Consider the following 24,284-nt stretch of genomic DNA (forward strand, 5'->3'; position numbering starts at 1 on the left):
ACCCTTTATATCTTCTACATTTATAGATCTGTGCACAAAATAACTATAATTTATAATTGAGAAAAACAAAGTGTACAAGAGTACAAAATTTCATACGAATACGTGGTTCACAGTGGGAAATATAGAATGGCCACAATTTTACAGAATTTCATGACCCAAAAAATTTTCAACCCTTTATATCTTCTACATTTATAGATCTGTGCACAAAATAACTATAGTTTATAATTGAGAAAAACAAAGTTTACAAGAGAACAAAATTTCATACGAATACGTGGTTCACAGTGGGAAATATAGAACGGCCACAATTTTACAGAATTTCATGACCCAAAAAATTTTCAACCCTTTATATCTTCTACATTTATAAATATGTGCACAAAATAACTATAGTTTCTAATTGAGAAAAACAAAGTGTACAAGAGAACAAAATTTCAAACGAATACGTGGTCCACAGTGGGAAATATAGAACGGCCACAATTTTACAGAATTTCATGACCCAAAAAATTTTCAACCATTTATATCTTCTACATTTATAGATCTGTGCACAAAATAACTATAGTTTATAATTGAGAAAAACAAAGTGTACAAGAGAACAAAATTTCATACGAATACGTGGTTCACAGTGGGAAATATAGAACCACCACAATTTTACAGAATTTCATGACCCAAAAAATTTTCAACCCTTTATATCTTCTACATTTATAGATCTGTGCACAAAATAACTATAGTTTAGAATTGAGAAAAACAAAGTGTATAAGAGAACAAAATTTCATACGAATACGTGGTTCACAGTGGGAAATATAGAACGGCCACAATTTTACAGAATTTAATGACCCAAAAAATTTTCAACCCTTTATATCTTCTAAAATTATAGATCTGTGCACAGAATAACTATAGTTTATAATTGAGAAAACCAAAGTGTACAAGAGAACAAAATTTCATACGAATACGTGGTTCACGGTGGGAGATATAGAACGGCCACAATTTTACAGAATTTCATTACCCAAAAAATTTTCAACCCTTTATATCTTCTACCATTTTAGATCTGTGCACAAAATAACTATAGTTTATAATTGAGAAAAACAAAGTGTATAAGAGAACCAAATTCCATACCAATACGTGGTTCACAGTGGGAAATATAGAACGGCCACAATTTTACAGAATTTCATGACCCAAAAAATTTTCAACCCTTTATATCTTCTACATTTATAAATCTTTGCACAAAATAACTATAGTTTATAATTGAGAAAAACAAAGTGTACAAGAGAACAAAATTTCATACGAATACGTGGTTCACAGTGGGAGATATAGGACGGCCATAATTTTACAGAATTTTCATGACCCAAAAAATTTTCAACCCTTTATATCTTCTACATTCATAGATCTGTGCACCAAATAACTATAATTTATAATTGAGAAAAACAAAGTGTACAAGAGAACAAAATTTCATACGAATACGTGGTTCACAGTGGGAGATATAGAAAAGCCATAATTTTACAGAATTTCATGACCCAAAAAATTTTCAACCCTTTATATCTTCTACATTTATAGATCTGTGCACAAAATAACTATAGTTTATAATTGAGAAAAACAAAGTGTACAATAGAACAAAATTTCATACGAATACGTGGTTCACAGTGGGAAATATAGAACGGCCACAATTTTACAGAATTTCATGACCCAAAAAATTTTCAACCCTTTATATCTTCTACATTTATAGATCTGTGCACAAAATAACTATAGTTTATAATTGAGAAAAACAAAGTGTATAAGAGTACAAAATTTCATACGAATACGTGGTTCACAGTGGGAAATATAGAACGGCCACAATTTTACAGAATTTCATGACCCAAAAAATTTTCAACCCTTTATATCTTTTAAAATTATGGATCTGTGCACAGAATAACTATAGTTTATAATTGAGAAAAACAAAGTGTACAAGAGAACAAAATTTCATACGAATACGTGGTTCACGGTGGGAGATATAGAACGGCCTCAATTTTACAGAATGTTATGACCCAAAAAATTTTCAACCCTTTATATCTTCTACCATTTTAGATCTGTGCACAAAATAACTATAGTTTACAATTGAGAAAAACAAAGTGTAAAAGAGAACCAAATTCCATACCAATACGTGGTTCACAGTGGGAAATATAGAACGGCCACAATTTTACAGAATTTCATGACCCAAAAAATTTTCAACCCTTTATATCTTCTACATTTATAGATCTGTGCACAAAATAACTATAGTTTATAATTGAGAAAAACAAAGTGTACAAGAGAACAAAATTTCATACGAATACGTGGTTCACAGTGGGAGATATAGGATGGCCATAATTATACAGAATTTCATGACCCAAAAAATTTTCAACCCTTTATATCTTCTACATTTATAGATCTGTGCACAAAATAACTATAATTTATAATTGAGAAAAACAAAGTGTACAAGAGTACAAAATTTCATACGAATACGTGGTTTACAGTGGGAAATATAGGATGGCCACAATTTTACAGAATTTCATGACCCAAAAAATTTTCAACCCTTTATATCTTCTACATTTATAGATCTGTGCACAAAATAACTATAGTTTATAATTGAGAAAAACAAAGTTTACAAGAGAACAAAATTTCATACGAATACGTGGTTCACAGTGGGAAATATAGAACGGCCACAATTTTACAGAATTTCATGACCCAAAAAATTTTCAACCCTTTATATCTTCTACATTTATAAATATGTGCACAAAATAACTATAGTTTCTAATTGAGAAAAACAAAGTGTACAAGAGAACAAAATTTCAAACGAATACGTGGTCCACAGTGGCAGGTATAGAACGGCCATAATTTTACAGAATTTCATGACCCAAAAAATTTTCAACCCTTTATATCTTCTACATTTATAGATCTGTGCACAAAATAACTATAGTTTATAATTGAGAAAAACAAAGTGTATAAGAGAACCAAATTCCATACCAATACGTGGTTCACATTGGGAAATATAGAACGGCCACAATTTTACAGAATTTCATGACCCAAAAAATTCTCAACCATTTATATCTTCTACATTTATAGATCTGTGCACAAAATAACTATAGTTTATAATTGAGAAAAACAAAGTGTACAAGAGAACAAAATTTCATACGAATACGTGGTTCACAGTGGGAGATATAGAAAAGCCATAATTTTACAGAATTTCATGACCCAAAAAATTTTCAACCCTTTATATCTTCTACATTTATAGATCTGTGCACAAAATAACTATAGTTTATAATTAAGAAAAACAAAGTGTACAAGAGAACAAAATTTCATACGAATACGTGGTTCACAGTGGGAAATATAGAACGGCCATAATTTTACAGAATTTCATGACCCAAAAAATTTTCAACCCTTTATATCTTCTACATTTATAGATCTGTGCACAAAATAACTATAGTTTATAATTGAGAAAAACAAAGTGTACAAGAGAACAAAATTACATACGAATATGTGGTTCACAGTGGGAAATATAGAACGGCCACAATTTTACAGAATTTCATGACCCAAAAAATTTTCAACCCTTTATATCTTCTACCATTTTAGATCTGTGCACAAAATAACTATAGTTTATAATTGAGAAAAACAAAGTGTATAAGAGAACCAAATTCCATACCAATACGTGGTTCACAGTGGGAAATATAGAACGGCCACAATTTTACAGAATTTCATGACCCAAAAAATTTTCAACCCTTTATATCTTCTACATTTATAGATCTGTGCACAAAATAACTATAGTTTAGAATTGAGAAAAACAAAGTGTACAAGAGAACAAAATTTCATACGAATACGTGGTACACAGTGGGAGATATAGAACGGCCATAATTTTACAGAATTTCATGACCCAAAAAATTTTCAACCCTTTATATCTTCTACATTTATAGATCTGTGCACAAAATAACTATAGTTTATAATTGAGAAAAACAAAGTGTATAAGGGAACAAAATTTCATATCAATACGTGCTTCACAGTGGGAGATATAGAACGGCCATAATTATACAGAATTTCATGACCCAAACAATTTTCAACCCTGTATATCTTCTACATTTATAGATCTGTGCACAAAATAACTATAGTTTATAATTGAGAAAAAGAAAGTGTACAAGAGAACAAAATTCTATACGAATATGTGGTTCACAGAGGAAGATATAGAAAGGCCATAATTTTACAGAATTTCATGACCCAAAAAATTTTCAACCCTTTATATCTTTTACATTTATAGATCTGTGCACAAAATAACTATAGTTTCTAATTGAGAAAAAAAAAGTGTACAAGAGAACAAAATTTCATACGAATACGTGGTACACAGTGGGAGATATAGAACGGCCATAATTTTACAGAATTTCATGACCCAAAAAATTTTCAACTCTTTATATCTTCTACATTTATAGATCTGTGCACAAAATAACTATAGTTTATAATTGAGAAAAACAAAGTGTATAAGCGAACAAAATTTCATATCAATACGTGCTTCACAGTGGGAGATATAGAACGGCCATAATTATACAGAATTTCATGACCCAAAAAATTTTCAACCCTTTATATCTTCTACATTTATAGATCTGTGCACAAAATAACTATAGTTTCTAATTGAGAAAAAAAAAGTGTACAAGAGAACAAAATTTCATACGAATACGTGGTACACAGTGGGAGATATAGAACGGCCATAATTTTACATAATTTCATGACCCAAAAAATTTTCAACCCTTTATATCTTCTACATTTATAGATATGTGCACAAAATAACTATAGTTTATAATTGAGAAAAACAAAGTGTACAAGAGAACAAAATTTCATACGAATACGTGGTACACAGTGGGAGATATAGAACGGCCATAATTTTACATAATTTCATGACCCAAAAAATTTTCAACCCTTTATATCTTCTACATTTATAGATCTGTGCACAAAATAACTATAGTTTATAATTGAGAAAAACAAAGTGTATAAGCGAACAAAATTTCATATCAATACGTGCTTCACAGTGGGAGATATAGAACGGCCATAATTATACAGAATTTCATGACCCAAAAAATTTTCAACCCTTTATATCTTCTACATTTATAGATCTGTGCACAAAATAACTATAGTTTATAATTAAGAAAAACAAAGTGTACAAGAGAACAATATTCCATACGAATATGTGGTTCACAGAGGAAGATATAGAAAGGCCATAATTTTACAGAATTTCATGACCCAAAAAATTTTCAACCCTTTATATCTTTTACATTTATAGATCTGTGCACAAAATAACTATAGTTTATAATTGAGAAAAACAAAGTGTACAAGAGAACAAAATTTCATACGAATACGTGGTTCACGGTGGGAGATATAGAACGGCCACAATTTTACAGTATTTCATGACCCAAAAAATTTTCAACCCTTTATATCTTCTACCATTTTAGATCTGTGCACAAAATAACTATAGTTTATAATTGAGAAAAACAAAGTGTTACAAGAGAACAAAATTTCATACGAATACGTGGTTCACATTGGGAGATATAGAACGGCCATAATTTTTACAGAATTTCATGACCCAAAAAATTTTCAACCCTTTATATCTTTTACATTTATAGATCTGTGCACAAAATAACTATAGTTTATAATTGAGAAAAACAAAGTGTACAAGAGAACAAAATTTCATACGAATACGTGGTTCACGGTGGGAGATATTGAACGGCCACAATTTTACAGAATTTCATGACCCAAAAAATTTTCAACCCTTTATATCTTCTACCATTTTAGATCTGTGCACAAAATAACTATAGTTTATAATTGAGAAAAACAAAGTGTTACAAGAGAACAAAATTTCATACGAATACGTGGTTCACATTGGGAGATATAGAACGGCCATAATTTTTACAGAATTTCATGACCCAAAAAATTTTCAACCCTGTATATCTTCTACATTTATAGATCTGTGCACAAAATAACTATAGTTTATAATTGAGAAAAACAAAGTGTACAAGAGAACAAAATTACATACGAATATGTGGTTCACAGTGGGAAATATAGAACGGCCACAATTTTACAGAATTTCATGACCCAAAAAATTTTCAACCCTTTATATCAGTGGTTCTTAACCTTTTCATAGACGCGGAACACAATTATATGTATATATTTTTCTCGCGGATCACTAACATTAAATAATTTGAAATTCGGTATTTGGCAAGAACTTAAACTTAAATTCAAATTAAAAAAAAAAGGAACAATTTTTTGTTTTCGTATCTTTCTTAAGTTTCTAAATTTCAATACATTTAAAATTGAAATTTCGCGGAACACTTGGACCATATTCGCGGAACACCGGTTAAGAACCACTGCCTTATAGTTTCATATTCTCACAGTAAATGGGAAATTATACTAAGTTAATATTTATTTTACTGTTCGTATAGGAAGCAGAACACCGGCGTATAACAGAGCAGCAGCAAAGGCAAACTGTCACGGCAAGAAGACCAATTCCATCGCAGCATGCTTACATCACTCCAACTAATCAACTTTCAAATCAACAATATTCTAATCAATGGACCAAGAATCCATCTCAATCACCGCTTTATAATACTTCATGGTCTAATCAAAATTCAACCCAACGGAACCGCCGTCAGCAGAAGAGTAATGGGAAACCTCTTCCAGATTCAATTATTCAAACTCTTACGCAACGTGTTCAACATAAGATGAATCCAGATTCAAATAATAATCGAAGAAGGTAAAATCTAGCAGTAGTATTAGTTATTTGCTTGTATCTGTAAAAAAAAAAATTATAGTGATTCGATTTGATTTCATTATTGTGGCTAGTAACTCCCCCAAACTTTAAATTTTGCCATCCCTTATAAAGTTTCATTCGAAATAATGAACCATAAATTGAAGCTTTGAAGGAGCTGTCCATGGAAACTAAATTAGACCAGGGAGAGGTGCTTTGGGACACCAGACAGTGGTGTTTTATCTGAGCTCGGCTCGGTTCTGGATATCCCCCAAGTGTGAAGTGATCAGAAATTCATCCGCCTAAAACTGGACTACGAGGCTGAACCTTAGAGGTGTGGACAACCAATGTGTTAAATGAGCCATACTATATGTCTCAAAAAACATGACTTTTTACATTACAGAAATGGATTGTAGGCCCCAGGATAGAAATGGTTCAAGAACTATGGACTTGAATTTTTTAAAGATCCCACCAGCTTCCAAGCGATATAATTGTTATTTGAAGAATTTTTGTAGTTTATCCTCCCGAAGGGTTATCAATATGATCGATATTAATACTACATCGATCCCACTCGAATGTACCATTCAGAATGTGGGGCAAAAATGTGAAATGTAGTTTTCAAAAGTGGTGGTACAGTCCAAGATATGAGCATATTTCTTCATAGTATTTATTACACGCTTGCATGGATGGAATAACAAAGGAAAATCTTCTCCTGTTTGTTAATTAACATTGGTTTGAAGATCTTAAAGATAGTGTTTGATGAATTTTTTAGTTAGTTTATTATTATTTTTTTTTTTTTTTTTGTAATTCAAGTCAGCATCTGAGTTTATGGTCGCCTGGAGTCTTTTTCAGAGCAATTATGGCCTACAGACAGGTTTCTCGTTACATATGTACATACTGTCCATCACTAGACGGTGAGCTGTAATTGGCTCTTTAAGAAAAAATATAATACATAAAAATTGGCCAAGAAAAAATATAAGTTCAGCTTGCTGGATTCGAACCAGGGACGTCCACGTAGAAACCCCTTGCTCTAATTACAATTATCTATGTTTTTAATACTAAAAAATTAAAAGCTAGCAAACTTTCATCGAATCGTGACTTTCAATTTATGTTTGTTTACTTTTCAGAAAGGACATAAAAGGCAGTGAAATGCCTCATCCACCATTGCAAACTGATAGTGCCAAAGATAAAATGTTGAGCGTCAGCGGTAAAAAAAGATGTTCACATTGTGGTGAAGAGTTAGGTAAGTTTTATTTATTTATTTTTTAGACTAATTTAATACGAGTCTTGTTGATGTTGTAGGCTGTAAGGTGTTCTCTTCTCAATATTATTTAATTTTTCTAAACATATAATTTGTTTTTAAAGGTAGAGGAGCAGCAATGATCATTGAAAGTCTGCAACTGTTTTATCACATAGATTGTTTTAAATGTTGTGTTTGTTGTTTACAACTCGGAGACGGATTAATGGGTACTGATGTTAGGGTGCGAAATAATAAGTTACATTGCCATAACTGTTACTCAAGTGATGATGGTTAGTCTGATTATCCGTTATGTTATACATATGTATATTTGTGGCCATATTGTAGCTTCAAATTTAATTTTATTTAGAATTGTCGGGCTTATTATTATTATTATCTTTCTTATTTACAGGTGCAAAATTTAGTTGCGTGTAAAAAAGCAGTTTAATTTGATGTTCTACGGTGTTAAATTGGAATATATAGAATTTATAAAAGTTAGTGAAAAAAATTCACATCAGTTGTAAATAATAAATGAAAATAAAATGTCCATATAAATAACTGTAATCTATTAAAAATTAAATAAATATATTGGGGTTATTATTATATAAATTTGTATTTTTCTTGTAAATTTATCTTGTACATAACAACTAGATATATTTGTTTAAAATGGATTATAAAATACCATTTTTGTTAAGTGAAAAATATCAATAATACACATAAATTTGAATCAAATATTTTGCTAAATCACTTTTCTTTCAAAGTTGTGTAGTTTTATGATTTTAATGAGAAACCCAACAAAAATATAAATTAAATTCTCTGTAATTTAAAGATTGATAAATTAATTTACTGGAAGAATAGCTAAAATTTTATGTTAATAACATATGCCATTATGGGTTAACAAATAATATTTCTTCCTTACTTTGATTCGTTGTAAATAATATATTGTAAAGAAGAGTTTATTGTTTTTGTAAATAATATATGAACTACAGATTTGAATAGTTACTGTATTATATTCATGTATTTTGTTTTATTTTGATTAAACATTATTTGATATGGATTTTTTTTTTTTTTTTTTAATAACCAATTCAGAACGATAAAACAACTCCGGTACCAATTACAACATTTTCATTGGATAAATCTCCTGGAATCAATGGACCAATGTTTTAGAACCCGGAACGGTTTAAGTCCTTTTGAGTTCGGACTCTGACCTTTTCCCGGTAATACCCGGAAGGTGATTCGCACCCATTTATTTCCGGTAATTAACTAAACAAGGGAATCTACCTACACTATCTGTGGAATGTTCTTCTATTTATTAATTATTGATCTATTACTCAACGTTTTAAGCAATATAAATTGTACAAATTAATATAAAACTTTTTACGTATAATTTAAATCTTTCCTATATTGTATATTATTATTATATTTATTAATGCAATTGTTTATTGTGTACTGTGTAAGGGCTGAGTCCTTATTAATATACTCATTGAATAAATAAAACAAAAATCAATACAATTAATGACATTTTAAATTACAGGGATATGAATATGTGGAAAATTGCAAGTTAAAAAAGTCATATTCTGTCGTTAAGAGCGCTCTTTTGGCAAAGACGTTAACTACTTAGCAACAATTAGTTCTCAGTTCTTCCGCTAGATCGCATTAATAAGTAGAATTTAGGTTTTTAAGTTGCTACAAAAACGTAATTTTTTTTATCCGTCGCGTCATCGACAGTAGCATGTAATAATTTCCATTTTTATGTTACCTATGATTTGTGTGTAAAGTAAGTATTGACTTTCAGATAATTAAATTATTATTTAAAAGCAAAACGTTGTTATAAATCGTACCAATTGCATGCCTAAATTTTTGTTGAAAAACATTTTACTGATTTAGGATTTCAAAATAAGAGCTTCAGATTGTTGTTCTTTTCTAAAACTTAATAATTTTAAAATTATTAATTCAAATATAATTAATATTTTAATATCATTGGCACAATTCGTAAAGAGAAGTTACATAATATTCTTTACTAAAACCTTTTAGTATTTACATATGATCTTTTTTACCAGTAACAAAATTTTAAAACCTATGCTTTTTTGTCTGAATATTAACGTTACTGTCAAATTAGTTTTTTAATTTATGTATTCTAGTTTTTGAGAGTGTAGTTGAGAAGATTAATTTTGTGTTGATTAATAATGTGTTGCTGCAATGATTGAAGCTCCCTCCTTTTATCAATCCTCAGTTACCTACAGAAATGTAGGATTATAATCAACGTATAATAATTTACATTTTATTGTTTAAAGAGAGTATCATATTTCGATTTAATATAAAGTAATTTTATAACGTTTTGTAGCAGCCCTTAAGATATATGTGTATCAAATTGTTGCATAAATAGCACATTATTTAATCAGACCACCTTTTTGGTTGGTCATTAAGAAATGTTTAATCTCTCCCGTCTTAATTTATTTGAAGACAATTAATGAATATTTAATTTATCAATTGCTATTGCAATTATTGCAGAAAGAAGAAGTATCGATTTCTCACCTCTTTTCTCCATTAGTTTGATGAAAAATTTAAGTAGGATACTTAGAATACTTTTCAGCCAAGACTTCGTGTAGAGTAAGTAAAAGGTTAATTAGAAAAAATATTTATTATTCTTTTTAAGTCAACATTATTACATTAAAAATTAAGCCTAATGTAATAGTTATATAATACAGATTATACAATTATACGATTCGATGTTATAATTTTAATTTTTCACAAAATTTTGCTAAATTTTCTATTCTAAAAAATTAAACAAAAAATCAATCTACTGTAGAAGATCTATCGATTCTAGAAAAGTCATTGTAACTAGATTGCCGTGGTTTTCTAGCAGGTTTTGTAGTACCATGACATTTTATTATAAATTTAATTTCATTCATTAACTCATCTTTAAATGAAATCTAAAAAATAAATAGATAAATTGAAATAAATAATAATTATCATTAAAATATGAAGAAAGTTAACAAATTCTAGAATGTATAGCTTGATAATGTTGCGGTACCTTGTCCTCTCTCGAGTAAATGTCGCACAGAACTTCACCCATGGAAAGAAATATGGCAAATATGCATCCGCCTGATAGAACTAGGAATACACCACCAACATTTGACAAATCTAATTCACTTGCTGCCCCTCCTTCAGATTTTTCCTATGAAAACATAATGTAAGTGTGTTTAAAGAGTTTTTAAACTAGCCTATAAATCAGTAGCAACAATATAAAAGAAAAAATAAAACCATTACAGGACCATATCGGCAGTAATCAAGAAGTCAAGGATTATGTCTCAACTAAAAAAGTAAAGAAATTATTGCCAATTTCATGCCTATTTTTTTTTATTTATTTTGCCTAGCTTTCGACCTAGGCACTTGGTGATCTTCAAGGCTAGGGCACATATTCATCACAAAAATTAAGAAGATAAAGCTGAGTAATAAAATTACAACGTCTGTCAATCTTTGCCATTGCCATGTATTAAACACAATTCACCCAAACAATTCAAAAAGCCATCATCAGGTCGAGCACTTTAACGTAAAATTTACACTATTAACATTCTTCAGTAAGTTAAAGTTCACCAAGTAGTTGGTTTAATTTGTTTACTGTATTATTCAGGAATTTAAATAGTACTGCTTAACATTGTATTTCCCAATCCGACAATATCTCATTTTTTCGTAACGGATTTAAATAGTTTTTGCTAGCAATAAATTATTCGTTAAAATATTTTATCTATACTGATAAAACCATACAATTTTGTTTCAAAGGTAAACATATTTCAACAACTGATTAGAGTTAATAAAGCTACAATTAAACATCCTTTATACATATAGATTCTAATTGCTTCTAAAAGATCATTTAGAGAGAAGACCACTAATGATTTCGGAGATTAGGCTCTAGAATAAGTTCATACTTCCATGGTAGAAAACTGGTCTAACTTCTTCTAAATCTCTCTGGGAAACTCTGTTTTCTTAGCAGTGTTGCCGTCACACACCTAACAGCACCTGATGAGCTTGTCACAGTTCCCGAAGTTCCCGAAGCCTAAGCCACTTTCTGTTTCATTTTTCCAGAGTTTTCTGTGTTGGTGAAGAGATGTGTTTAGATTTGCCAAACAGAGAGAGAGAGAGTGTGTTGTGTTCTGCTAATTTTACGCGGAACTTGAGTGTTTTTGTTTTTCATTGCCGATATCAAAAAGTATAAAGGATGGTGAAGTTTGAGACGTTGTAAGGTGCGACAGTAATGGCTTAATAGTTTATGGTAGGAATGAAGGATTCTGATGAGTTTTGGCTTCTCAAACTTGATAACCACACATTAATAGTCATAATTAGTCTGTTAATTTCATATGAAGTCATTTTGGCTTCCGTCAAAGTTATTTGTTTAAAACTAGAAAGAGCTTGTCTTTTAAAGCTAGTAAGAGGGTTCCAGGTATGACCCAATACCTGGAAAATTGGGTGAAATTTTAAGAATTTAAGTGAAAATTTAAGATGGCTTCTTAGGGAGAGCTGTTTGGTAGAAGTGGACTATCGGACATGTATGCCCATGAAGGATCAATGACAAGTGAGAAGATTATTAGTTGTTGACTATCCAGCAGCATACTTCAATTAAATCAAAATGTGTATATGATTAGTGCTGTAACTAGTGAGTAGCTATTGATTGATGAGCCATGTAGTCTATTATCGTCTACTGAAATTAAAACTTTTTTAAATATTTTAATTCCTCCAATTCAGCATTCAGGAAGAAGTAACTTGTACACAAATTTTCACATTTTAATGGAACGTCATACTTGTTATCTCCGTTCAGGAAAATGTATTATAACAGAAGAAAATTAGATATATAAGAATGTTTACTAACTGAACATGCTCCTCCGCCTCGTTTTTCCTTCCACCATTTATTTTTCAACTGCGTCACCTTGCCTTTTTCCTGAAGTTTGACTACATTTTTGCTAAGTACAGTTCGGTAAGAACTGTCTAAAATAATTTAATTTATTATTAATTTCAATAAAATGTTTCGATCAATCCCTAATAATATTTTATCAAATCAACTAATTAATTTGATACTAAACATAAGTTTAAATACATTTCACTTACTTTGTCGCATAACAATGCCATAATTTTTATTATCAAGTAGACCACCAATCTGTGCTAAATCACATTTTCTTTCTACTTCATATTCTATACTCGTGGATTCCATTAAAAAAGCGTAATTAACTTCATTTTCCACTCGGGCAACTCCTGCATCGTTGGATCCCATCATTACATCTGGATTGTCTACCATAAACTGCCACATTTTTTGATATGTTGGATCCTTTGAATCCTTTTTTTTTTTAACAAAATGCAATTATTAGTTTATCATGGTTTACTTCTATGCTTACTTTCTTTAAGTAATTATAAAAAATGGGAGGTTACTCTAAAAAATCCAGCTGTTGATCCATTCGCCTTAGCTCCGTATTTGATTTTCTCTTGGTTTGCTAATTCTTCCACATTATGAAAAGGCACAACTATATTTTCAATGGTAAGAAAAGCGGCTAAATTAGCTGTATAAGATGATACCATAATCAAAGTAAAAAACCACCAAATTGCAGCAACCATTCTGGTTGAAACAGATCTAAGTAGGGCAAATAGATCTATTTTTAATTTAGAATTAATAAGTAATATATTTGTTTGAAAAGAGAAAAGTAAAATTCTCTTACATAGGGGCAATTTCTGATCCTTGTTGCATCAGAGAACCGATGGTGAACCACAAAGAATTGAGAAGAGTAAATTGGTTTTCTAAAGCTTCTGGTTCCTCTATACACGGATATGGATTTGTCCATTCGTAAGGACTGATTCTAAACGACAATTTGTTATGAGCAAAATAAAATTCATGGAGTATGTGTAATCAATAATAATAATAATAGAATAATCAATATGCGCTGGTCTACTAGATTAGCTTACTAGTCTAAAGAAAAGAGACCAGCAAGAAATGGGATTTTGAGAGGTGTTATAAGATAAGATTTAGAATCAAGGAATTTGGACTGGGAAGAGCTGGTTGTGTTCTACAAGGGGCAAAGTTATACTTTTCAATAAATTCCTAAACAGGAAGCAGCTGGGTGGTTTGGGTTTTCAAGAAAGCTAGGACAGAAAAATAGCCCTGCAAAAATGCCTTTGCCCATGTTTGTTTCTCTCCCAGAATATTTATGAATATTTAAGTCTCCTAGTTTTGATATGGCATACATTTTCTTTAGCTATTATGAAGGCCGACTTCATTCTGCCATTCATCACATGTAGAGCACGAAGACCAGCTTCTTTAAACAATTATCGCTTGTACATACATAATGATGTACCATTATGAGGAAATATATGTTCTGTAAGCTGCGCAAAGATATCCAAAAAACTATCTTTGCTTCTGCAAAGATATTCTTAAAATTTTAAAGACAATTTAATCAAATAAATTGTGATGATGTTGCGTGAGTGATTACATTAGATTTGTTTATTTTCACCTTCCCATGACAAAAAGCAACAGTGACACTCCTAAATACGCTGCAATCATATAACCCCATACTTCGTAGCTGAAAGGAGATAAAAATGAAAACAGACTGGGTGGTGCTTTGGTTGGTTTCCTGTGCAATATGCTTATACCTGGAAAACAACAATTATAGTTGGTATTAAATTTTTATGAAATTATAGCAACTTATTTTCCAAATTTAACTAATTTTTACCTAAATTCATAAAAGGCATCGTGAAATCAGCATCTCTTTCCCTTTCTCTAGTGATCGTAATATCAGCTATAGCAAGATCCGCTCGCTAGAAATAACAAAAACTTTTTTCATATGTCATTTCTTTGACCTTTTTTAAGATGTACATATAATATATAATATTTAACTTACACCTGCCAAAACTTCCCCAATCATACCATCCCATTTTCCAGTAACTTTATCCGGGTTTCCACTACTTCCTCCTTCTTGTACGTGAAAAGTGTAATTGAATCCGCTCATTAAAGATAGCTCATGTATTAGGTCAATACCGAACCCTTCGAAACGATCATTTCCGACTAGCTTTTTACTTGCTTCTCTTAACATTCCGTAGGGATGTGTCTGTTTTTCGAAAAACAATCTTTAAATGGTATCTAAAAAACATATTTTTTTTTACATAACTGACTTCTAAAAAAAAACTTTACCAAGGCTATTAAAACAATAAAAGTAGTATTTCTCAAGTCATCGCCAGCATCCAGTTGGCTTTCTCTGGCACTAGGTAGTGAAATGTTCAATCCTTCAGTAGAATTCCAGGTACCACGTTTAGAAATGCCTTTTTCAGTGAGTTCAATCACATCTAATGAAATATCTGTACGAAATCCTTGATGATCAAATTTGACCAATCCTGAAATGCCATTAATCTGACTCTGTAAAAAAAAATTTATACATATATATATTCCTAGAATGAATTACGAATTTCTCTAATTATGTCTATACCTATTCTGTAACTGAACCTTTTTTTTTAGGATTTTCTGAAAATCGGAATTTCAGCAAATATATAAGTAGCAGTAATATTTTTTAAGAGATGGAACTGTGGAATCTTAAAAAAAAACTAGTTAGAGGGAACCCAAATAAAATCAATTTTATCACTGCTTTTCTCTATAACTGAAATACCAAATACTTTATGTTATCCTATAGTTTACAAATATCTTTCTAGAAACATTATTTGGGTTGGGAGGTAAACTATAAGTATAATTTTCAGAATAAGAGATAGTTGTCTGAGAGATTAAATTATTTTTATTTTTGAGGTTTTTTATTGACTAGTAACATTTTTTAAATAATTTTTCTTTCATAATTCGACTAATTTTGCTCACCATTTTCATGAAATTTACTATACTGTACCCAGAATCCCAACCACTATGTGTTTCACAGTCAACCTGTTTTATAGTTAACAGATCAAGACGATGTAAAGCCTCAGAGAAAAGAAATACTGCATCATGTATCAAAAGTGCTTCCAGCTGTAATACAAACAAATTTTAAGAAAAACAGAAACAATCCTGATTTTGGCGTGTTTTTGAAACAGGAACTATCACATTTACAGGAGGTATTGGTTCTTTTAGCAAATCTTCTTCCTCTTCATCTTCTTCTTCGGTCAATGATACTTCATTGGATGAGACGCTCTCACGAGCATTCTCGTCTTCATCTTCATCATAAAAAGTAACGTTGTCATAGTCATACAATTGTCGTCTTTTTCGGCTCGAATAATCCTTGAAAAAATAAAACTGGTTCAGTAACACACTACTACTATCGAGCCCCTCTTTCTTCATTATAGAGAAAATTATCTTCTGTCTACCAGAGTAAGACCTACTAAATGATTTAAATGTAGACTGAAATGGGAAATTTCCATTTAATGAGTTTGGGCAACTTTTGTAATGAAATCATACAAGCATGGACAAGTATATACAGTTGGATTGAAGACTGAAAGAAACACGATTAGTAGATTTCCAGAATAAGCATGTATCCCCAAATCAAGTTTTAAAAAGAGATTGGAAAATCACTTTTTTGATATCCAGTGAATTTGAAGATCTGTCGCCAATTTTTGAAGCGATAAATTATTTTTGTTCTCAAAAGCATTGTGAGGGGTGTAAAAAAAGTTTGGCCCGTCAGTGGAAAACGAGTTGATCAGTAATATAAGGGTTAGACTGTATGAAATTCTGGAAAGAGAAATGCGAATTAGCATGAAAGAGATGTACTTTGTACTTATTAAGCCTAGGTTCACTTTTTTAAACTATTTTTCAAGTAAGTAGGGGGCGATAAGTTTGCGAATTTTTAACGGATAACCGAATTCGTGATAGTGAGAAGGGCGGCAGAATTATGTGTAAAAAACGTAACTTTTCAGGAGTAATTGAAAGTAAGAATGTGGGGCCTTGTTTGCAAGTGGGAGAAAGATCCGTTTTTTACACGGATGTTCTTAGACAAGTAATGTGGTAATATTCAATTACTACAAATTTGTAGACCGTGACAATGTAAAAACTCCATCAAAGGCCTGCTTGTTAACGAACAAATACCCGAACAATCAGTCAATCTGGAAAAGTAATATAACATGAATTTCAAATCATTATATTCGTATATATTTTACCAAGTCATCTTCTTCATTATCTTCAATCTTTGGTTGTTCTTTTATCAATTTCCATCTCTTCATGACATCTTTGAAATACATTGAGTCTGGGTCGACTAATCTGATTCCAGTAATGTTTGTACCCGACCATTTAAATGGTTCTACGTCAATCGAATGAAAATCCTAAAAATATTATATACGAAATTATTTGTAAACTTTTTTTTATTATTTTCCTTAAAATGAAATAAAACGGAAACTTTTACCAATGAAGTAATTATAAAACTATATTCAGCGCCCATCAAGCCAACTTGTTGTGCTTGAAGAAGTACATTGTACAATTTGTCTAACGAACATTCTAACACTATATTCTTTTCTTCGGAATGTTTAATTTTTTTCAAAACAGATCTGAAACAGGAAAAAAAATCGATAAGAGTTCAATACCTTTCTCACACAACAAACAGTATAGGTTAGGAGGGATTATCAGTAATGTACCGATAATTTTCGTCATTTGGCAGTTGCTCGACAGTTACTAAACATCCTTTGTTGTCGGCTAATTTCAGCAAACTGCTAACTTTTTTAAGTGCATTGTAGTCATCATATATTATAGTGAACTCTTTCCATTTCCATGCAGAAACTATGTCAGCTACTGCCTAAGTAATGAAAAAATTAAGCTTTAAAGCATCAATAAGGAATTTTAAGAGGTAAATTTTTCTGAACATATATTTATAATATTATAAAAGTTGAAAATTGATGTTATTAAAAGGGTGAGTAAAAATTTCTTGAAGCTCTCAAGAAAATTTGTGGACGCGTGTTGTTGAGTTGCTCAATGTTGGTTCTAAATATAAGAGCCACAACTGATAAAAAGACAAGTTCAAGAAGATGTGGATTCACCGATCGAAAACGTAATTTGAACCAAGCAATAGTACCCGTCAACTACAATCTGAACTAGGGATATCTTACTATACTATAAACTAACTTCTTCACAACATCGACAAAGGATAAAAGAGCGAAGTAAGCTTCTTTCTCACTTAACAGTACTGACCAAACGGCCTTTTCTATTTCTTTTTTTTTTAGGGACTCTTACTCGGTCGAATCACAAGTTTTGTATTTCCGTGTCCATACTAAAGTTTAACCGACAGATTCTCCAAGTTGACTACAGCAGTTTTGCAATGTTTAAAAATGCCGAAGCTATTTGAAATTTCAAAGGATGGTGAAAAATTATACATTGACCAGTCAGCTATGTGATTGGTCTGATATTAGATAGAACAATCAGCGTAGCCCTTGAATGAAAACATTATCGGAAAATAAAAGTTGTGATTTTTTAAATTAAGGGAGAAATATCTAATTTACCTAACTAAGCTATTTGGTTGTTAACAGCTGCAACATGATATACATCTTTAGCTCAGAAATAACGGCTTTTAGTGAACAGGAAACGGATCTTTACTAAATGAAATTGTATTTCCTCACTTTTACTAACCTGATAATTCAAAAACTTGACATAATTTAGCTGTTAATTCCATACACTTTAATCAGATTATCATATATTTCGATCAATAGTCCAATTCTCTCGGGCCGGCGATTTGAAAATTTAGAAAAGATTGCGGCTGCGGTTCTAGAGCTATTTGCTTCTAAAACTTATAATGCCAACGGCAGAAAGATTAAAAAACTGCTACAACGTGTAGAGCTATTTGACACGTTAAGCATAACGTTAACGACTTTTATGTAACAATAACTCATGTTACAAGAAAAACTTTATTTTTTGCTCACCCTATTATTTCTTGATACATCTGGTTAATGAAATCTTTTAATAATGTCTCATTAGTTATTTAAAAAAACATGTAAGTTCTTTTTCATTGTTGTACTGACCCTCGTCAATATCGAAGGATGGGGATACAGATTTATAGAACAAGAACTTCGTCTTTGTTTTGGATCCCATCTTGTAGAGATATGTGGAATTTCCATTGTATCACATAAAGACTGCACATGATACGATGTTTCTTCGGATTGTGGTCCAAAAATCCCTGCTATTCCTTCACCCATCAGTGCGCATACTAATAATAATAACTAATATTAATTATATTAATTTTCATTAATGTTTAAAAATTAAAATAAAATTTATTTGAGTAAAAGAACAAACGTCAGAGCTTGGGCTCTTGAAATTAGACAAACTAAATTAAAAATAAGACGAATCTCCACTACAGCCGAGGTTAGCAAAAGTCGTACTATCGCTACCCCATCTGCCTTGGTTTTTATTCAGTAGTTAACATGAGAATTAAATGATTGATTTACTAGTGCACGACATCTAGTTAAGTAGTTGTAGGTAAACCCTAACTGAAAACAGGTATTCTTTTACTTTCTTAAATAAAAAAAGGAAATAAATATCTTAAATTTATTCTAATTTGAGGGTGCCACTGCAGAACCCAAGGTGAAGATGGAATAGGCTGTCTAGCCAATATTCGCAGAATCAAAAGTTACAATACATCTAATTTTTACTTTGGAGAATTTTTCTATTAGGACAATAGATGAATTCAAGATCAGTAGATAGACAAGCCATTTAATCCTGTTTTAGTGCTGCAATTTTCTAAATATGTATAGCCTATTAAATATTCTTAAATAACGTTTAACATAAATAACGTAATATAATATGTAAATAACGTTTTCATATATTTCGAGTGGGGTCAACTTCTAAACTCCTTGGTGCGCCTCTTGAGACAATATATATTTTTTAGGTTTTTTTCTTATGGGTGTACGTTTATAAAGCGTCCCTATATTGTCAGGTTCCTAAAACAGTGTTAAATTATTCTGAATATCGCAGGCCATTAATTATTATTCTGCTCTTCTGTTAAACTGAATGAATATAAAACACAAGATCAAATCAGTATTTATAATTAATTGCCTGTTCTTCCAACTTGAAAACTGTCATATTCAGGTACAATCTGCGGATCAGCAACTACCACACTGTCTGGAAGTATTCCAAAATCATGGTTTACCATGTCTACTGCACTTTCAAATGCTATTTTACCTTCAGTATCCATTACGTGAAACAATCCTCCTATAAAGAAATTAATGAAACGAAAATTACTGAGTATTTCAATATTACTAAGGTTAACAAAGAAAATAATAATAAGGTTTAGAAGAAAAATGCTCTTTAAATATGAAGATATCGCGTCTAGAAAATTTTGACTTTGAATATAAAGGGAAAATGAAAATGTGACGTTTCAAAATCAAATTAAATTAGAAAGCCCACCAATGGGTCACGTGGTTATAACCTAAACAGAGTATAACCTCTTCTTAGTACGTCTTATCGTCAGAACAGCATCTCAGCGTCATTGGAACCGCCATTGAACAGGTGTAGCCTGATGTAGTTCCACCAAAAAAAAGTTCAAAACATAACACATCATTTCTAGATATACAAAATTTTTCTAAGTGGTTTTGTGATGTGCAATATTATAAGGTTATAAAGTCTCACAAAAAAAATGTAGTAACTGGTTATCAAAAGACAAGCCCAAGTTTTTGTTAAATCGATCAACCTTCGCGGTCACCTGCGGGAAGAGCTTAAACAGTTTAGTAAATAGAAACTTTCAGTTTTTGTTTTTTCTAAAAAACTACTCTAAACCTTTACTATGTTTATCATTAATTTAAAGTGATATGGAAGTCTGATACTTTTCTTTGCGATCTTTTTCAGAAAATACATTTTCAAAGAATTCTCTGGAGAGGGGAAGTAAAGTCTCCGGAAATGGTTCAGTTCAGTAATCCATTCTAATAACAGTAAGTAATAATTTATGTGAATTTCAAATGCTATACTAAAGTCGGTGTTTGAAGACCATATAATTGATCAAATAGGGAGTGCTACTCCGATAAACGATTTTATTATCACTATAGGTTTCTTTAGACTTCGTAAACTAATTACACACCTTAAAATTTTGTTCAAAACCTTTCCAATGTAGTTTGATTTTTGAGGGTTCTATGTAAAGGAGCCAAGCTGTCTTTCTAATAGTGAACTTATCCAAGATTATTGTAGGATAGAAGGTGACCTTGCCTTAATAAATAGGCGATTACTTTATAAGAAAGAAAAAATATTTCTAATCTTAAAATTATTTACAAATTTTACTTATTAGCTATAGTTTTAAGCGCTGAAGTAAATGTGATATTTTTTTTTTTTTCTGGAAAAGCATTGCAAATTCATGTTGATTATATCCGTCTTAGCACGCATGTTTTTTCTATTTCTGAACGTTTTGGATTCTCATAAGATGATTTATTATTTAGTCGTAGAGAATTGTGGACTTCCACTGTTTCCATAATACTCTACACTAACTGACTTGAGTTTCGCATGATGTGTATCTGTGCGTTAATTAAAATTTTAAGTTTAAAATTAAGCGACCCTCTCATAAAATTCCATATATAATTTATGATTCTAAAACATACATAACCTTCGCAAAAAACGTACAGAGCCCTTAAATACATACAAGTTTTCATTTATGTTATTTTACCATTTCTAAAGAAATATTTTACTGTTAACATTTTAATAAACACTCTTAAAGACCATGTACTCATCTCTGATGTTAGATGAAGTTCTTACACTGGTTAGAGACATAAAAAAAAAGCGTGCCACAACCAATAAAATAATTGAAATTATCCAACTCTGCAATCCTCAAAAAATGTATTGTAATTGTCGCGTTCTCAATTACGCAGTATACTTAATCAATAAAACTTCTTAGGTTGTTAAAGATAAAAACCTTTTATGAAATAACTTAACTGTTTTATTACTATATTAAAATGATTATTTATACATTACCAATTTTAATTTTGTCAGGTAATCCATTTATTTTTATAACAGTGAACAATATTATAAAACTTGTAGTTATAATTGCGTATTTAAACATTTTTTGTTTAAAATTTCAAAACGAAATTAAATATATTAAAATTTCCTTCTAAAACCCTTCTCACAGATAACATCACTTCACAACTTCCATTATATTATGACATGCTCCGGTTTCTTCTTTATGCTATTTTTATCTTGGCATGTAGTCAACTTAGCAATAATTTCTTATAATTCGAGAAGTTGTTAACCTCTCATGTTTTTCTTCAATTAATTTCATTACACAAACAGAAAACGTAAAAATGTAATAATTACACGTATCCCGTTCTAAATTTAATAAATAGTATTACACTCATATTGTTCCAATATATATACATATTACGATTTTTATTTTTAGTTGAAAACAGTTACATTCTCACATACATGTCATACAATTGTATATCATGCAATACAAAAGATCATCTCCCATATTTTCATAGATTACAAAAGATTAGTCTAAAAATGGATAATATTTACAATATATGTGATCATTAATAAAAGAAAAAAAAGTCCTATTTTTTTTTATTTAAATACATTTTCTTTTTTTTAAACATTTAATCGGGCGAGCTAAAGTAGAAAATGACAGTTACAGTTACCATTCTTCCCGTTTTCTTTGCAATATTATCAACTTTTATTATTTTATTTACAATAATATACTTGGGTCAACTATTGTTGTAATCGTCTTTAATCGTGGCTTATTTTTCTTGTGTTTTTAAAGCATTATTCAGTTTTAAGGTAGAGAATTTTCTATTTTTCTCTATATTCGTCCGATATTTGTTATTTAATTTGAAAAGTAAATGTCCATTGTCTTATAATAAGAACAGAAAAGTATTTAAATGTTTATGTTATCGCAATGGTAAAAATATTTGTCATTCTTATTCTAATAGCTTTCGGATTCAACTGCTTTTGTTCGCACTGGGTTTTGTACCCTTATTGAAATTTAAATATCAAGGCATCTAAAATGAATATAGAGGGCCTTATTCTAGAGGTTCGTAAAAATAGGTGTTGCAACAACAAAATCTAAGATGTCAAAAATTTTGGTATCTTAATGATGATTCATATTTGGATAAAATCCCTTTAGATTTAAAATAACTGGGCATTAGTTCTTAAAAAATTTGGTGCAAAAGAGTTTTTTCCTTTATTTAACTAAGTACATTTTATCAAATTATTAACATCTCACAAAATATTGTCATTTACCTTCATGAAACCATACAGAACAATGTAGCAGTTAACTTTTCTGATGAAAAATAATAATAAATAATTTTTACTAGTAAAATTATTATTTAAATATTTTATTTCCTGGATCCTTAGTATTGCAACCAAATTTATAGCTATTATTGAGTAAAATCACAACGTAGTAGTATTTATTCTACGTTTTAGTTCTGGTCAGTTTATCTGGTAAGCCGGTAAGATTTTTCCCTTCATAAAAAGTAAAATTCGAGTAATGATGTACAGAAATAACATTTTTCTTTGACCGGGCAGAAGTATTGTGGGGGAACAAATTTTTGGGGATTGCACGTAAACTTCTCAAGTTCCCTTAAAGGAAGATTTATGTGTTATGTCAATGGTTTGTGTCAGCTCTAGATTTAGTATTGACTGTTTCAACTGAAATATCTGTTGAATAAGACATTTTTTTTTTTCACTTTATTACTCTAAACTTTAAATGTGCATTGTTTTAAACGGAGTTAATTATATTAATTACATAATTAATAAATTTCCTATTTTTTAACTAGTATTTATCATAGACCATATTTATTGTGAGCGTACCATGCATACAAAACAAACTTCATGAATTCTGCCAGATTCGTTACAATGTTATTCAGTGTTTTTAGAATTTTGATCCTAAACGTAATGGATCTAATCTCCTAAATTAATATTCTAATTAAAAGTGAAAATAAAGTACATTTAATCCTTTTATAGTTTGTACCATTCGAAAAATTACTGCTAAGCTATAACAATTTATCATTAAAAATTTATTTACATCTTCAGATAAGGATTTTAGTTTTTGGGGTTAAGGAGGCCTAGAGACTCATTTTATTTGTTTTAAATTCGCCCTCCAAAACTGAAGAGATAAATTAATAAATTAGACTTGTTAATAATAAGAAATAACTAAGTTATAATAAATAATGCTAGAGAACTTTAGGCCTTTCTTTGTCCCTATATTTCTGCTCATAAAAATCAATATTAACTGAGTCACAAATATAGATACTTTTAACATCTATACGATAACTTAACATTCACTATTAGCTATACTTAACAAAAGTATAAATATAGATATCTTTTCTTAAGACTGTGGCTAATTACTTTTTTCTATTATTATTATTATTACTTAAAAGAAATCTAGTTTAAGAAATTGTTATTCCATTAAATCAACTATG

The 24,284-nt window shown here is 30.2% G+C and overlaps 2 protein-coding genes across 16 annotated transcripts in view; one reads left to right on the top strand and one right to left on the bottom strand.

Annotated features, from left to right (window-relative positions):
* Positions 1-9,021, top strand: part of smash (smallish) — a 203,188-nt gene extending 194,167 nt beyond the window's left edge. For all 14 annotated transcript variants that reach the window (XM_074130655.1, XM_074130604.1, XM_074130987.1 and 11 more), the window contains 4 exons: positions 6,423-6,733; positions 7,855-7,970; positions 8,093-8,257; positions 8,377-9,021. In XM_074130655.1, coding sequence (XP_073986756.1) covers positions 6,423-6,733; positions 7,855-7,970; positions 8,093-8,257; positions 8,377-8,399 — 615 coding nt within the window. In that variant the 3' untranslated portion in view covers positions 8,400-9,021. The remainder of the gene's footprint in view (positions 1-6,422; positions 6,734-7,854; positions 7,971-8,092; positions 8,258-8,376) is intronic.
* A 1,565-nt stretch (positions 9,022-10,586) lies between these two features.
* On the bottom strand, positions 10,587-21,983 carry LOC141456494 (glutamate receptor ionotropic, kainate 2-like). 2 transcript variants are annotated; one of them, XM_074132669.1, is made up of 18 exons: positions 21,844-21,983; positions 19,945-20,100; positions 18,915-19,099; positions 17,541-17,698; positions 17,312-17,453; positions 17,070-17,231; positions 16,030-16,197; positions 15,805-15,948; positions 15,136-15,357; positions 14,846-15,052; positions 14,678-14,762; positions 14,459-14,597; positions 13,670-13,807; positions 13,386-13,584; positions 13,068-13,293; positions 12,832-12,947; positions 10,999-11,142; positions 10,587-10,897 (listed from the first exon to the last, which is right to left on the bottom strand). In XM_074132669.1, exons 1-18 carry the CDS (start codon positions 21,929-21,931, stop codon positions 10,760-10,762), a joined length of 2,817 nt encoding a protein of 938 aa, XP_073988770.1. In that variant the 5' UTR covers positions 21,932-21,983; the 3' UTR covers positions 10,587-10,759. The 2 variants fall into 2 exon arrangements, with proteins under 2 accessions (XP_073988770.1, XP_073988694.1); XM_074132593.1 differs by having other exon boundaries at positions 16,024-16,197.
* Positions 21,984-24,284: the final 2,301 nt, after the last annotated feature.

Source organism: Rhodnius prolixus, unplaced genomic scaffold (genome assembly GCF_049639745.1).
Source record: "Rhodnius prolixus isolate KJV_2025 unplaced genomic scaffold, Rpr scaffold_1, whole genome shotgun sequence".
NCBI classification, from domain to species: domain Eukaryota; kingdom Metazoa; phylum Arthropoda; class Insecta; order Hemiptera; family Reduviidae; genus Rhodnius; species Rhodnius prolixus.